The sequence below is a fragment of the Callithrix jacchus genome, chromosome 15 (genome assembly GCF_049354715.1).
Source record: "Callithrix jacchus isolate 240 chromosome 15, calJac240_pri, whole genome shotgun sequence".
Classification (NCBI taxonomy): domain Eukaryota; kingdom Metazoa; phylum Chordata; class Mammalia; order Primates; family Cebidae; genus Callithrix; species Callithrix jacchus.
In genome coordinates, this window is record NC_133516.1 from 82,571,195 (window position 1) to 82,584,091 (window position 12,897).

A 12,897-nucleotide genomic window follows, 5' to 3' on the forward strand; every position below is an offset into this window, starting at 1 on the left:
AATTTTGGTACATCCATACCATGAAACATTGCACAAGCTCTAAAATGAAAAAATGAGTTAGAACTTATACCAGTTGAATTGGAAGAATTGTTATGCCTTTTTTTTTTTTTTTTTTTGAGATGGAGTCTAGGTTTTTCTCCCAGGCTGGAGTGCAGTGGTGAGATCTTGGCTCACTGTAACCTCTGCCTCCTGGGTTTAAGCAATTCTCCTGCCTCAGCCTCCTGAGTAGCTGGGATTACGGGTGCCGGCCACCACGCCTAGCTAATTTTTGTATTTTTAGTAGAGACAGTGTTTCACTGTGTTGGCCATGCTGGTCTCAAACTCCTGGCCCGTGATCCACCTGCCTCGGCATCCCAGAGTGCTGGGATTTCAAGCATAAGCCACTATGCCCGGCCGATTATGACTTATTTTTAATGAGAAAAGCAAGAAGCAGAGAAGTATATATACTATGATAATTCATTTTGTAAAATAAACAAGAACAAAAAACTGATATAAATATAGACATATTAGCATGGAAAAATTAAGAAAAGCTATATATTGCTTAACCTGTTAAATAGCTGGGAATGGGGAGAAGCAATGAGGGGGAGAGTCAGGAAAGAAAAGACTAGAAAAGAGGGTGTCCAAAAGAAATCCAAGCATGCACAAAATGATTCCATCTGTGCATCTATGCATGGACATGTGCATAAAAAGATGCATGAAAATATGATAACTGAAACATTACCCATGATTAATGCAGGATGTGGAGGTTTATTCCCTTTCTTATATGTTTATGTATTTGCATTTTTTACAATAAGTACATGGTTTATTTACAATCAAAGGATGTTATTTAATTTTCTTTCTTTTTTTAATTTCAGATTCTACTTGATGATTGCTGGTATATGGGAAATTATTTAATTTTAAATGTATGTGTGGCCAATTGCCTTGGGGGTTGAAGATTAAAGAGAAACACATCCTGCCTTGCAGGCCCTGTTGGGAGAAAGGAGGACACAGCTGGCTGTAACATGTATCTGTACTTAGTGAGGGCTGGAAAAGGTGCAGTGCTGGGAAGGAAACATGAATTGATCCCACAGATCTGACTGGAAAGATCTTGAAGCATTTCATTATAGGAGAAGGTATTGGAGCTGGATCTTGGAGGCTCGGGATAATTCCACAGTTAAAGATGGAGATAAAGAGAAATCCAGAACAAGGGAACAGAGTGAGCAGAAATATCACAGGCATTAAAAACATGGGGTGTATCCAAAGATTGCGAATTGGCCCAGCTTGCTACAACTGGAACACCGGTGTTGAATGGACAGGAAATTGGAAAGGTAAGCTGATTCCGAATTGTGAAAAGTTGTCTTTATTTAAAAATTTTTTTAAAATTTATTTTTGAATTTTTATTTTAGGTTTGGGGGTACACATGAAAGTTTGTTACACAGATAAACATGTCACAGGGGGTTGTTGTACATCACCCAGGTATTAAGCTCAGTATCCAATAGTTACCTTTTCTGCTTCTCTCCCTCATCCTATCCTCCCCACTGAAGTGAACTCCAGTGCTTGTTGTTTCCTTCTTTGTGTTCATAAATTCTTATCATTTAGCTCCCACTCGTAAGTGAGAACATGTGGTATTTGGTTTTCTGTTCCTGTGTTGGTTTGCCAAGGATGATAGTTCCCAGTTTCATCATGTTCCTGCAAAAGACATATCTCCTTCTTTCTTATGGCTGCATAATATTCCATAGTGTATATGTACCACATTTTCTTTATCCAGTCTGTCATTGGTGGACATTTTGGTTGATTCTATGTCTTTGCTATTGTGAATAGTGCTGCAATGAACATTTGCATTCATGTGTTTTTATGGCAGAATGCTTTATATTCCTCTGGGTATATACCCAGTAATGGGGTTGCTGGGTTGAATGGTAGTTTTGTTTTTAGCTCTTTGAGAAATCTCTATACTGCTTTTCACAATGGTTGAACTAATTTACATTTGCACCAAAAGTGAAAACATGTTCCTATTTCTCCACAGCTTCACCAGCATCTGTTTCTTGACTTTTAATAATTGCCATTCTGACTGGTGTGAGATGGTATCTCATTGTGGTTTTGATTTGAATTTCTCTAACAATCAGTGATGTTGAACTTTTTTCACGTTTGTTGGCTGCATAAATGTCTTCTTTTGAGACGTGTCTGTTCATGTCCTTTGCCCACTTTTTAATGGAGTTGTTTGTATTTTTCTTGTAAATTTGTTTAAGGTCGATGTAGATTCTGGATATTAGACCTTTGTCAGATGGATATATTGCAAACATTTTCTCCCAGTCTATAGGCTGTTCACTCTGATATTAGCTTCTTTTACTGTGCAGAAGCTCTTAAGTTTAATTAGATCCCGTGTCAATTTTTGCTTTTGTTGCAGTTGCTTTTGATGTCTTTGTTACAATATCTTTGTCCATCCCTAGATTCAGGATGATATTGTCTAGGTTGTCTTCTAGGACTTTTATAGTTCTGGGGTTTACATTTAAGTCTTTAACCTATCTTGAGTTGATTTTTGTATATGGTTTAAGGAAGAGGTTCAGCTTCAGTTTTCTGCATATGGCTAGTCAGTTATCACAGCACCATTTAATGGGGAGTCTTTCCTCCATTGCTGGTCAGATGGTCAGCCTTATTTCTGGGTTCTCTGTTTTGTCCACTGGTCTATGTGGCCAGTTTTGTACCAGTACCATGTTATTTTGTTCAGTGTAGCCTTGCAGTCTAGTTTGAAGTTGGGTAGTGTGATTCCTCCAGGTTTGTTCTTTTTGCTTAGGATTGCTTTGGCTATTTAGGCTCTTTTTTTGGTTCCATATAAATTTTAAAATAATTTTTTCTTGTTCTATGAAGAATGTCATTGGTAGTTTTAATAGGGATAGCACTGAATCTGTAAGTTGCTTTGGGCATTATAGCCATTTTAATGATACTGATTCTTCCTATCCATGAGCATGGAATGTTTTTCTGTTTGTTTGGGTCATCTCTGATTTTTTTTTTTTTTTTGTATTTTTAGTAGAGACGGGGTTTCACCATGTTGGCCAGGGTGGTCTCAATCTCTGCACCTCGTGATCCACCCGCCTCCGCCTCCCAAAGCGCTGGAATTACAGGCGTGAGCCACCGTGCCCAGCCATCTCTGATTTTTTGAGCAGTGTTTTATAATTCCCATTGTAGAGATCTTTCACTTCTCTGGTTAGCTATTTTCCTAGATATTCCATTTTTGTGTGTGTGGCAATTGTGAATGGGATTGCCTTTCTGATTTGACTCTCAGTCTGGTTGTTGTTGGTATATAGGAATGCTAGTAATTTTTGTATATTGATTTTACATCCTGTAACTTTGCTGAAGTTCTTTTTCAGCTGAAGGAGCTTTGGGGCCAAGACTATGGGGTGTTCTAGATATGGAATCATGTCATCTGCAGATAGTTTGACTTCCTCTCCTCCTATTTGGATGTCCTTTATTTCTTTTTCTTGTCTGACTGCTCTTGGCTAGGACTTCTAATATTGTGTTGAACAGGAGTGGCGAGAGAGGGCATTCTTGCTTTGTGTTGCTTTTCAAGGGGAATGCTTCCAGCTTTTGCCCTTAAGTATGATGTTGGCTGTGGGTTTGTCATAGATGGCTCTAAGTATTTTGTGGTATGTTCCTTCAATATCTAATTTGTTGAGTTTTTAACATGAAGAGATGTTGAATTTTATTAAAAGCCTTCTCTGCATCTATTGAGATGATCACATGGTTTTTGCCTTTAGTTCTGTTTATGTGATGAATCACATTTATTGATTTTCTTATGTTTCTTATGATTTTCAAGCTTTTTGATGTGCTACTAGATTCACTTTGCTAGTATTTTATTGAGGATTTTTGCATCAGTGTTCCATCAGGGATATTGGCCTCAAGTTTTCTTTTCTTGTTGTATCTCTGACAAATTTTGGTAGCAAGATGATGCCTCATAGAATGAGTTGGGGAGAAGCCCCTCCTCCTCACTTTTTTGGAATAGTTTCTGTAGGAATGGTCTCAAAATCCTGACTTCAAATGATCCACCCATCTCAGATTCCAAAAGTGCTAGGATTATGAGGCGTGAGCCACCAAACCCTGCCTGATTTTTATTTCTTGTTTTCTGCTAGCTTTGGTGCTGATTTGTTCTTGCTTCCCTAATTCTTTCCATTGTGATGTTAGGTTGTTAATTTGATATCTTTCTAACTTTTTTGATGTGGGTACTATGAATTCCTGCTTAATACTGCCTTAGCTGTGTCCCAGAGGTTCTGGTATGTTGTATCTTTGTTTTCATTATTTTCAAAGAACTTCTTGATTTCTGCCTTAATTTAATTATTTACCCAAAAGTCATTCAGGAGCATATTGTTTAATTTTAATGTGATTGTATGGTTTTGAGCAATTTTCATTGTGTTAAACTTCTGTTTTTAATGCACTGCGTTTGATATGATTTCGGTTCTTTTACATACATTGAGGGTTGCTTTATGTCCAATTATGTGGTCAATTGTAGAGTATGTGCCATGTGACAATGAGAAGAATGTATATTCTGTTGTTTTGGGGTGGAGACTCTGTAAAGGTCTATCAGATCCATTTGCTCCAATGCTGAGATTAGGTCCCGAATATCTTTGCTAATTTTCTGCCTCAATGATCTGTCTAGTACTGTCAGTGCAGTGTTGAAGTCTCCCACTATTATTGTGTGCCAGGGTATCTCTTTATAGGTCTTTAAGAACTTGCTTTATGAATCTGGATGCTCTTGTGTTGGGTGCATATATATTCAGGATAGTTAAGTTTTCTTGTTGAACGAAACCCTTTACCATAATGGAATGCCCTTCCTTGTCTTTTTAAATCTTTGTTGGTTTGAAATGTTTTTTTTTTCTTTCTGAAATTAGGATTGCATCTCCTGCTTATTTCTGTTTTTTCATTTGCTTGGTAGATTTTTCTCCACGCATTTATTTGGAGCCCATGAGTGTCATTACATGTGAGATGATCTTCTGAAGACAGCAGACGATTGGGTCTTGCTTTTTTATCCAGCTTGCCACTCCGTACCCTTTAAGTGGGGCATTTAGCCCATTTACATTTAAGGTGAGTACTAATATGTGTGGATTTGATCCTGTCATTGTGCTGTTAGCTGGTTACTATGTTGGCTTGTGTGTATGGTTGCTTTACAGTGACCTGGTCTGTGTGTTTAAGTGTGTTTTTGTATAAGCTGGTAGCAATTTTTCCTTTCTATATTTAGTGCTCCTTTCAAGATCTCTTGTAAGGCAGGCCTAGTGGCAATGAAGTCCCTCAACATTTGCTTATCTAAAAAGGATCTTATTTCTCCTTCACTTAGGAAGCTCAGTTAGGCTGGATGTGAAATTTTTGGTAGAAGTCTTTTCTTTAAGAATGTCAAATATGCCAACCTGGCAATCATGGCAAAACTCTCTCTAAAAATAAAAAAATTAGCTGGGCATGGTGGTGGGCGCCTATAACCCCAGCTATTCAGAGGCTGAGGCAGGTGTATCACTTGAATCTGGGAGGCAGAGGTTGCAGTGAGCCAGGACTGCAACACTGCACTCCAGCCTGGGTGACAGAGTGATACTCCATCTCAAATAAATAAACAAAGAAAGAAAGAAAGAAAGAAAGAAAGATTGTTGAATAGAGACCCCCAATTTCTTCTGGCTTACAGGGCTTCAGCTGAGAGGCACACAGTTAGCCTGATTTGGATCCCTTTGTAGGTAAACTGCCCTTTCTCTCTAGCTGCCTTTAACATTCTTTCTTTGATTTCAACCTTAGAAAATCTGATAATTATGTGTCTTGGGGGATGATCTTCTTGTGTAGAATCTTGCAAAAGTTCTCTGTATTTCCTAAATTTGACTGTTGACCTCTCTATCAAGGTTGGGGACATTTTCATAAACGATATCCTGAAATATATTTTCCAAGTTGTTTGCTTTCTCTCCCTCCCTTTCAAGCAAGCCAATGATTCATAGATTTGGACTCTACATATCATCCCATACATCTCAGAAGTTTGCCCATTCATTTTTATTTATTTATTTTTTATTTTTGTCTGTCTTATTTCAGAGACCCAGTCTTCAAGTTCTGAGATTCTTTCCTCAGCTTGGTTTATTCTGCTGTTAATATTTGTAATTGAATTGTGAAATTCTTTTTATTGTAGTTGTTGTTTTGAGATGGAGTCTCACTCTACCACCCACACTGGAGTGCAATGGTGCAATCTCAGCTCATTGCAACCTCCACCTCCTGGGTTCAAGCGATTGTCCTGCCTCAGCCTCCCAAGTAGCTGGATTACAGGTGTGCACCACCAAGTGCAGCTAATATTTGCATTTTTAGTAGAGACAAGGTTGCCCAGGCTGGTCTCAAACTCCTGACCTCAGGTGGTCCACTTGCCTCTGCCTCCCAAAGCACTGGTATTACAGGCATAAGCCACTGCAACTGGCCTTTTTTTATTTTTTATTTTTTGAAATGGAGTAGGCTGGGCACAGTGGCTCATGCCTGCAATCCCAGCACTTTGAGAGGCTAAGGTGGGCGGATAACGAGGTCAAGTGATCGAGATCATCCTGGCCAACATGGTGAAACCCCATCTCTACTAAAAATTCAAAAATTAGCCGGGCGTGGTGGCATGCACCTGTGGTCCCAGCTACTCGGGAGGCTGAGGCAGAAGAATCACTTGAACCCAGGAGAGGTGGAGGTTGCGGTAAACTGAGATTGCGCCACTGCACTCCAGCCTAGCAACAGAGCAAGACTCCGTCTCAAAAAAAAAAAGAGATGGAATCTTGCTCTGTTGCCCAGGCTGGAGTACAATGGCTCACTGCAACCTCTGCCTCCTGGGTTCAACCAATTCTCATGTCTCAGCCTCCTGAGTAGCTAGGATTACAGGCACCTGCCACCACACCTGGCTAATTTTTGTATTTTTAGTAGAGATGGAGTTTCACCATATTGGCCAGCCTAGTCTCAATCTCCTGACCTCAGGTGATCCACCTGCCTCAGCCTCCCAAAGTGCTGGGATTACAGGTGTGAACCACTGCACCTGGCCCATATTGTGAAATTCTTGTATTGTGTTATTTAGGTCTGTCAGACCCATTAGGTTCTTTTTCATACTCTCTACTTCATCCTTTAGCACCTGTATTATTTTATTGTGATTCTTGTCTTCCTTAGATTGGGTTTTGCCATCCTCCTGAATCTTGATGATCTCTTTCTTCCTATCCATATTCTGAATTCTATTTCTGTTATTCCAGCCAGTTCAGCCTGGTTAAGAACTCTTGCTGGAGAACTGGTGTAATTGTGTTGAGGATGTATAATATTCTGGCAATTTGAGTAACCAGAGTTCTTGCATTGAGTTCTTCTCATCTCTGCGTGTGGATGTTCATTTAACTGCAATGTAGATTGAGTACAGTCAATAGACTTCTTTTCTGGATGTTTTCACTATGCTGAGGCTTTGTGTGTGGTCTTTATTGAAGCTGACTTCTTGTCTCTGGTTTTAGAGGTGGGTATGTTAGTGAGGTATTGTTGATGTTGAAGCTCTGGGGTGTAATCCTGCAGGTGACACTTAGACTTATTGGTCAGTTGGTAAACTGCTCCAGTATGCTTCTTCACAGTTGCAGCTGTGTTCCCTGTCAGTGCTCTGAAAGTGTGGGCTCCTCTTTCCACTGAGTGCTGGCTAGAGTTCATGACTTAGCACTCCTGGACTACCCACTGCATCTCTGGAGTCATCTCAGTGTTTATGTTCCTTTCTCAGCCTAGAGGTAGCAGAGGAAGAGATCTTAATAGTGATTGTGGCCAAGTGTCATTTGCCACAAGTGTCATTTCTCTGGGGGCTCTACCCAGAGAAATGCAGATTAGCAATTGCTCAGTGCAATCCGCACAAGATGGAGGGTTTGTGCTTTGGGCCCAACCCAGGAGCTCCCTGTCTGGTGAGGGGTGTGTGAAACCCATGGGGTATGGACTGGCCCCCTTTCCTTGTGTCTACTGCAGCTTGTTGGTATGGATAAGGCACTTAGGGTCTTTACTCCTCCTTTAGTCCGAGGGTGGCAAGGGCAGTTCCACAGCAGAGTCAGTGGCCGAGAGGCTTTCTGTTGCTCCTGGAGGCACTGTCCTGGGAGTTGCTGAGTTGGTACTGGCTGGACAGCTCTGGTGGGGGATGGCTGGAGGCCCAGGCCTGGAGGACCTGCCCAGTGAAAAGATATGGGAACAGGCATCCACAAAACAGTCTGGCCACTTTTCTGTAAGGCTGCTGTGGTATGCTTAGGGCCCGCTGTAGTCCCTAGTCACCTCAGATTTTCCAGAACCTGGAGATGTCACCAGTGAAGGTTGTGATACAGCAAGGATGGCAGCCGGTCCTTTCCCCTGGGAGCATTGTCCCAGGGAGGTATGGATCTGTTGCTGGCCGAAAGGCACCTGTAGGAAGTGGTTAAAGACCCTGGTTGGGAGGTCCCACCCAGTGAGGAGGAACAGGATGGGACCACTTAAAAAAGCAGTCTGACCACATTTCTGTAGAGCAGCTGTGCTGTGTTGGGGGGCCACTTCAGCTCCCAATCACCTCAGACACTCCACAGCCCAAAGTCTGGAACAGCTAAGTCACCCAGACAGCAAAGACAGCAGCCCACACTTCCCTCTGGGAGCACCATCCCAGGGGGAATTCAGATCTCTGCCAGCTGAAGAGCTCAGGTGGGGGAGACTGGAGGCCACGGTTGGGAGGTCACACCCAGTGAGTAGGAATGGGATTGGGCACCCACTTAAAGCAGCAGTCTGGCCATGTTTTGGTAGAGTAGTACAGCTGTGTTGTGCTGGGGTATCCCTATGGCCCTGGGTCATCTCAGGCTCTCCAAACCCTGAAGGCTGGAACAGCTAAGTCTCCTGAACAGCAAAGATGTTTGCCTACCCCTCCCGTGGGAGCTCCTTCTTAGGAAAGTGCTATGTCACTACTGGTAGCTGGCTACAATTCCAAGCCAGTGGGTCTTATCTTGTGTGAGGTGCTGTGGAAGTGGGCCCTGCGGGCTGTTGCTGCTCAGCCCCCTGGATTCAGTCTCTTTTCTAGGGGTATGTACAGGAGTCTAAACTCCCACTTTACAGGAGCTGCAGCTACTTTTGTCAGAAAGCCCAAGTATCTAAGGCACCAGGGTCTTCATGCATGCCTGAGTGGCTGCTCTGCTGAGACTCCATGTCTGCCAGACTGAAGACTGAAGGCCCTGGTGCTGGTGGAGTGAATTCAAAGAAGATCTCCTGACCCAAGGGTTGCAAAGATATGTGGGAGAAGCATGGTTTCTGGGGTTGCTCGTTCACTCACCGCTTCCCTGGGCGGGGGAGGATCCCCTGGATCCCTGTTGTTCCCAGGTGGGCTGTTGTTCTGTCTTGCTTTTCTTTGTTCTCTGTGGGTCAAGTTGTTTCCTTGATTAATCCCTATGTGAATACCTGGAATGTTTCAGTTGAAGGTGTTGTATCTGCTTGTCCCTTCCGTTCCTCTCCACTAGCGAGAACCACACACATTACTTGCTTCTGGTAGGCCATCTTGGCCACTCCCCATCCTTGTGCACGTTTACACTATAATACAATTGCATAGCAAAGTTACTGCACGTTTGGGAGTGGGGAAGAGGATAGAGGATGTTGGCTTGTTTTGTCAAGGGAGTGACATTCTTAAGTCTGTTTTGGTAGTGGGAAGAGATAGGAGCAAGAAAATCAGTTAGGAAATTATTGAAACAATTCAGCCCAGATAAAGAGCAGCATATCAAGAGCAGCTGTGTGACAATGCAGACAAGGGCACAGTTTCTAGAGACATTTCAGAGGTAAACATGGCAGGCCTGGTGGGAGGATGCGGAGATGAAAACCTTCAGTGTCTGGCAACTGAGGGGTTGGAAATACTCCAATCTGACAAAAGAGAACACTGGGATTGGAGGTTGGGCACCAAACTGGGAGAAAGATTTCAATATCTTGCAGAATATAGAGGGGTTGATGAGAATAACAGATGTAGAGCCCGGAGGAATTCCCAGGTAAAATAAAAGCCCCACAGAGATCAGAAGGGCAAATCCTCAAACTAGAATCACAGAACTGAAGATTTGGTTCTAGACTCTGCAGTAAGCTTTCCTAGGAAAAAAAAGATGGACCCACATCTTTTGAACTTAGACAGCCCCCAGGGAGGGGACACATGGCCCTCCTCAGTTTCTGCACATTCCAAATGAAAGGGTCTGGCTGTGTAGAATGAGAGATCTGGAGAGTCCTGGGTAAAATCTCAGACATAATTCATTCTCCTGAAAAACCAGCTTTTTGCTTACTGCCTTGAGGAAAGCTTGTTTATCTTTCTTTCTTCCTCTTGTTTCCCCCCTCAGTAGAATCCTATGAAAAGAAGTCTTTGGGGTATCACAATGTGTAAACCAGCTAAGAATGGCGCCACTGTCTTGTCCAAGGTCTGTGGACCTGGCCTCTCTCTTCTCCAACTCTACAACCAAAGATTTCCTCTAAGCAATTGTAAAAATGTGGGATGTCCTAATGCACATTCATTAAAATGAATGAAAATTAAATATAATATCAAAAGTCTAGGCCGGGCGCGGTGGCTCACGCCTGTAATCCCAGCACTTTGGGAGGCGGAGGCGGGTGAATCACGAGGTCCAGAGATCGAGACCACCCTGGCCAACATGGTGAAACCCCGTCTCTACTAAAAATACAAAAAATTAGCTGGGCACGGTGGCGCGTGCCTGTAATCCCAGCTACTCAGGAGGCTGAGGCAGGAGAATTGCCTGAACCCAGGAGGCAGAGGTTGCAGCAAGCCGAGATCACGCCATTGCACTCCAGCCTGGGTAACAAGAGCGAAACTCCGTCTCAAAAAAAAAGTCTAAGTGGATTCCCAGGACCCTTTCCAGGTCTCCCCTCTATGTTTCTCCTTGGGTGTATCTTAAACACAACATCTCACACATATTTTTAAAAGCGGAGGACAGTGGGCTGGGTGCAAACATCTTGCTAATGGCCTCCTGTTAGCATTTTGGAAAAAGAAACGTATTTGTCTTTCTGATTATAAAATAAGCAAAAACTCAACGTAAAGAATTTGGTAACCCCAGAGTATAAAATAAGAAAACAAATTGGTAACTCCGACCCCACCCCAGAAATTAAAATGACCATTCGCGGAGAATCCTTCTCGTCTCCTTACCGAGTCGGGTTTGGGACCCGAGCCTGAAGCTCCACAGCCCCGGGGCCAGCTCCTCCGGCAGCTGCTGGCTGGAGACCCGGGAAAGGGTGCTGAGGGGAAGGCGCCCACCGAGGGAAGGTCTCCGAGGAGACGGCCGGAGGCGGGGCTGCCCAAGGAGACTCCGCGGCCAAGGAAGGAGAAAGATCCCGGGAGCTGGAGGAGCCCCGCGGCGCGTGGAGTCTGCAGGTCCCCGAGCCCTTCCGGCCCGCAGGAGAGCTGGGTCTGGGCGCGCCACGCGGGCGGCGCCAGGGAGCGGCGGGCAGGCGCGGCCTAGTCAGTGCCTTGGCCAGAGACGCCCCGCGCCTCGCGACCACCGCAGAGGCCGTCGCCGCCGTCCCGCCGCCTCCACGCCCGGCTCCCGGCGCGGCGATGGGCGCGGCCCCGTCTCTGCCCGGGCCCGCCCCTTCCCGCCCTGCAAACCCGCGAGACGCCGGGGGACCTTGGGCGTCCTGCATACAGCAGCAGCTTTGGCGCTTCTCCGCTGTCCCACACCGATAAGGTGAGCACAGCGACCTGAAGGATGCACAAAACTTCAAATACTTAATTATTAAGTGAAAGTGGAAAGGGGGAGGGGCTTTCTCGCCTTTCCAGAATCTGGGCAGTTTCTTTGGAACCGGTGAAGAAACTCTTAGGAACTTGAGGTGAGCACGAGTCATTCATCAGGGACGCGAGTGGCAATTTCAGGGGAAGAGAGAGGAGAGCACTGTAATTTGGTGTAAAGACGGGGCGGTGGCTTTTCTGCTGAATAAGCGACCCGTTGTGCTGAAAATGAGAGATCCCGGAACAGTTTCCCACTGCCTGTAGACTTTCCAGAGTCTCCTTACCCTGAATCTGCTATGCAGGGCATGTTCACCCTCAGGGTGTAGAGTGCCGGGCACGATGGGCTCCTCCATGGGGATGGCAAAGTCCTGAAAAGGGACAATTTTATTACACCGCGTGTGTTGAACTGCCTTGCTTCTGGGCATGAGAATCACCTGGGAGCTGCAGCGTCCTTGTATATGGCAAGCAGTTGTTTCCAAGTTGGCTCTGTCAGAACTAGAGGCCTCTAGGTAGAACTCAAGGTATCCATGTGCTCGTGAAGAATACAAACCTTGAAGTTTTTAAAATCGAATTTTATTTACATCTCAGGATAGAAATCTGAGAGAGAAGTCATGGCATGGCATAACTTACCCCTTTGTTGGTTTTCTAGGTACATGTATGTTTGAATAAGAGGTAAATGATGTCCTAGCCTATCATGAAATGTCTTCCCTGGTGTAGTTCTTTAAACCCAGATATGGAGGATAACATTACCTTTTTGCATCCCTAGGTAAAAGGGAAAGATTTTCAGATGGGGGTTACACAGCTGGAAAAATTGTTGATATAGTTGTATTAGGCAGCAAGGCCTGCAAAGAAAAACGTGTTTTTCTCTACCAGTGGCTGAATTCTGCACAGTGTCTCCTCACAGTGTGGGTAGTAGCCCAGCTTGCAAAAACAGCGCTTCTTTCATTGGTGCAGGTGGAGCAAATGGGCCTGTGAATAAATGGCTAAGGAAGCACAGGTTAAGGCAATTTGAGTCTGGAGAATAAAGTGCTTTAGCAGGCTTTGCTTGAGTTAGGGGTCTGTTGGGTGGAATGGAGGTAGCTTTTTGGTCTCCATTTTTCCAACCTAATTCCTCTTCAGGGACACCACTGTCTCTGGAACGTTCCCTCTATTTCCCCTTCTCTTCCACTCCCAGCTTTTAGCTTCTTCCCATTCTCCAGTAAAATATAGAATTGAGC

At 44.2% G+C, this 12,897-nt stretch overlaps 2 protein-coding genes across 9 annotated transcripts in view; one reads left to right on the plus strand and one right to left on the minus strand.

The window, feature by feature from the left end:
• Positions 1-571: 571 nt before the first annotated feature.
• On the minus strand, positions 572-12,033 carry LOC144579631 (uncharacterized). Its single transcript, XM_078352410.1, has 5 exons — positions 11,965-12,033; positions 11,724-11,902; positions 11,102-11,653; positions 9,251-9,332; positions 572-8,361 (listed from the first exon to the last, which is right to left on the minus strand). Exons 1-5 carry the CDS (start codon positions 12,031-12,033, stop codon positions 8,209-8,211), a joined length of 1,035 nt encoding a protein of 344 aa, XP_078208536.1. The 3' UTR covers positions 572-8,208.
• The window catches only part of GPR156 (G protein-coupled receptor 156), a 117,412-nt gene continuing 116,087 nt past the window's right edge, over positions 11,573-12,897 (plus strand). For 4 of the 8 annotated variants that reach the window (XM_054246259.2, XM_054246263.2, XM_035274096.3 and 1 more), the window contains exon 1: positions 11,573-11,781. The gene's annotated coding sequence lies outside the window, so the exon portion shown is untranslated. The remainder of the gene's footprint in view (positions 11,782-12,897) is intronic. The other 4 variants (XM_054246260.2, XM_054246265.2, XM_054246262.2 and 1 more) reach the window with 1 other exon arrangement.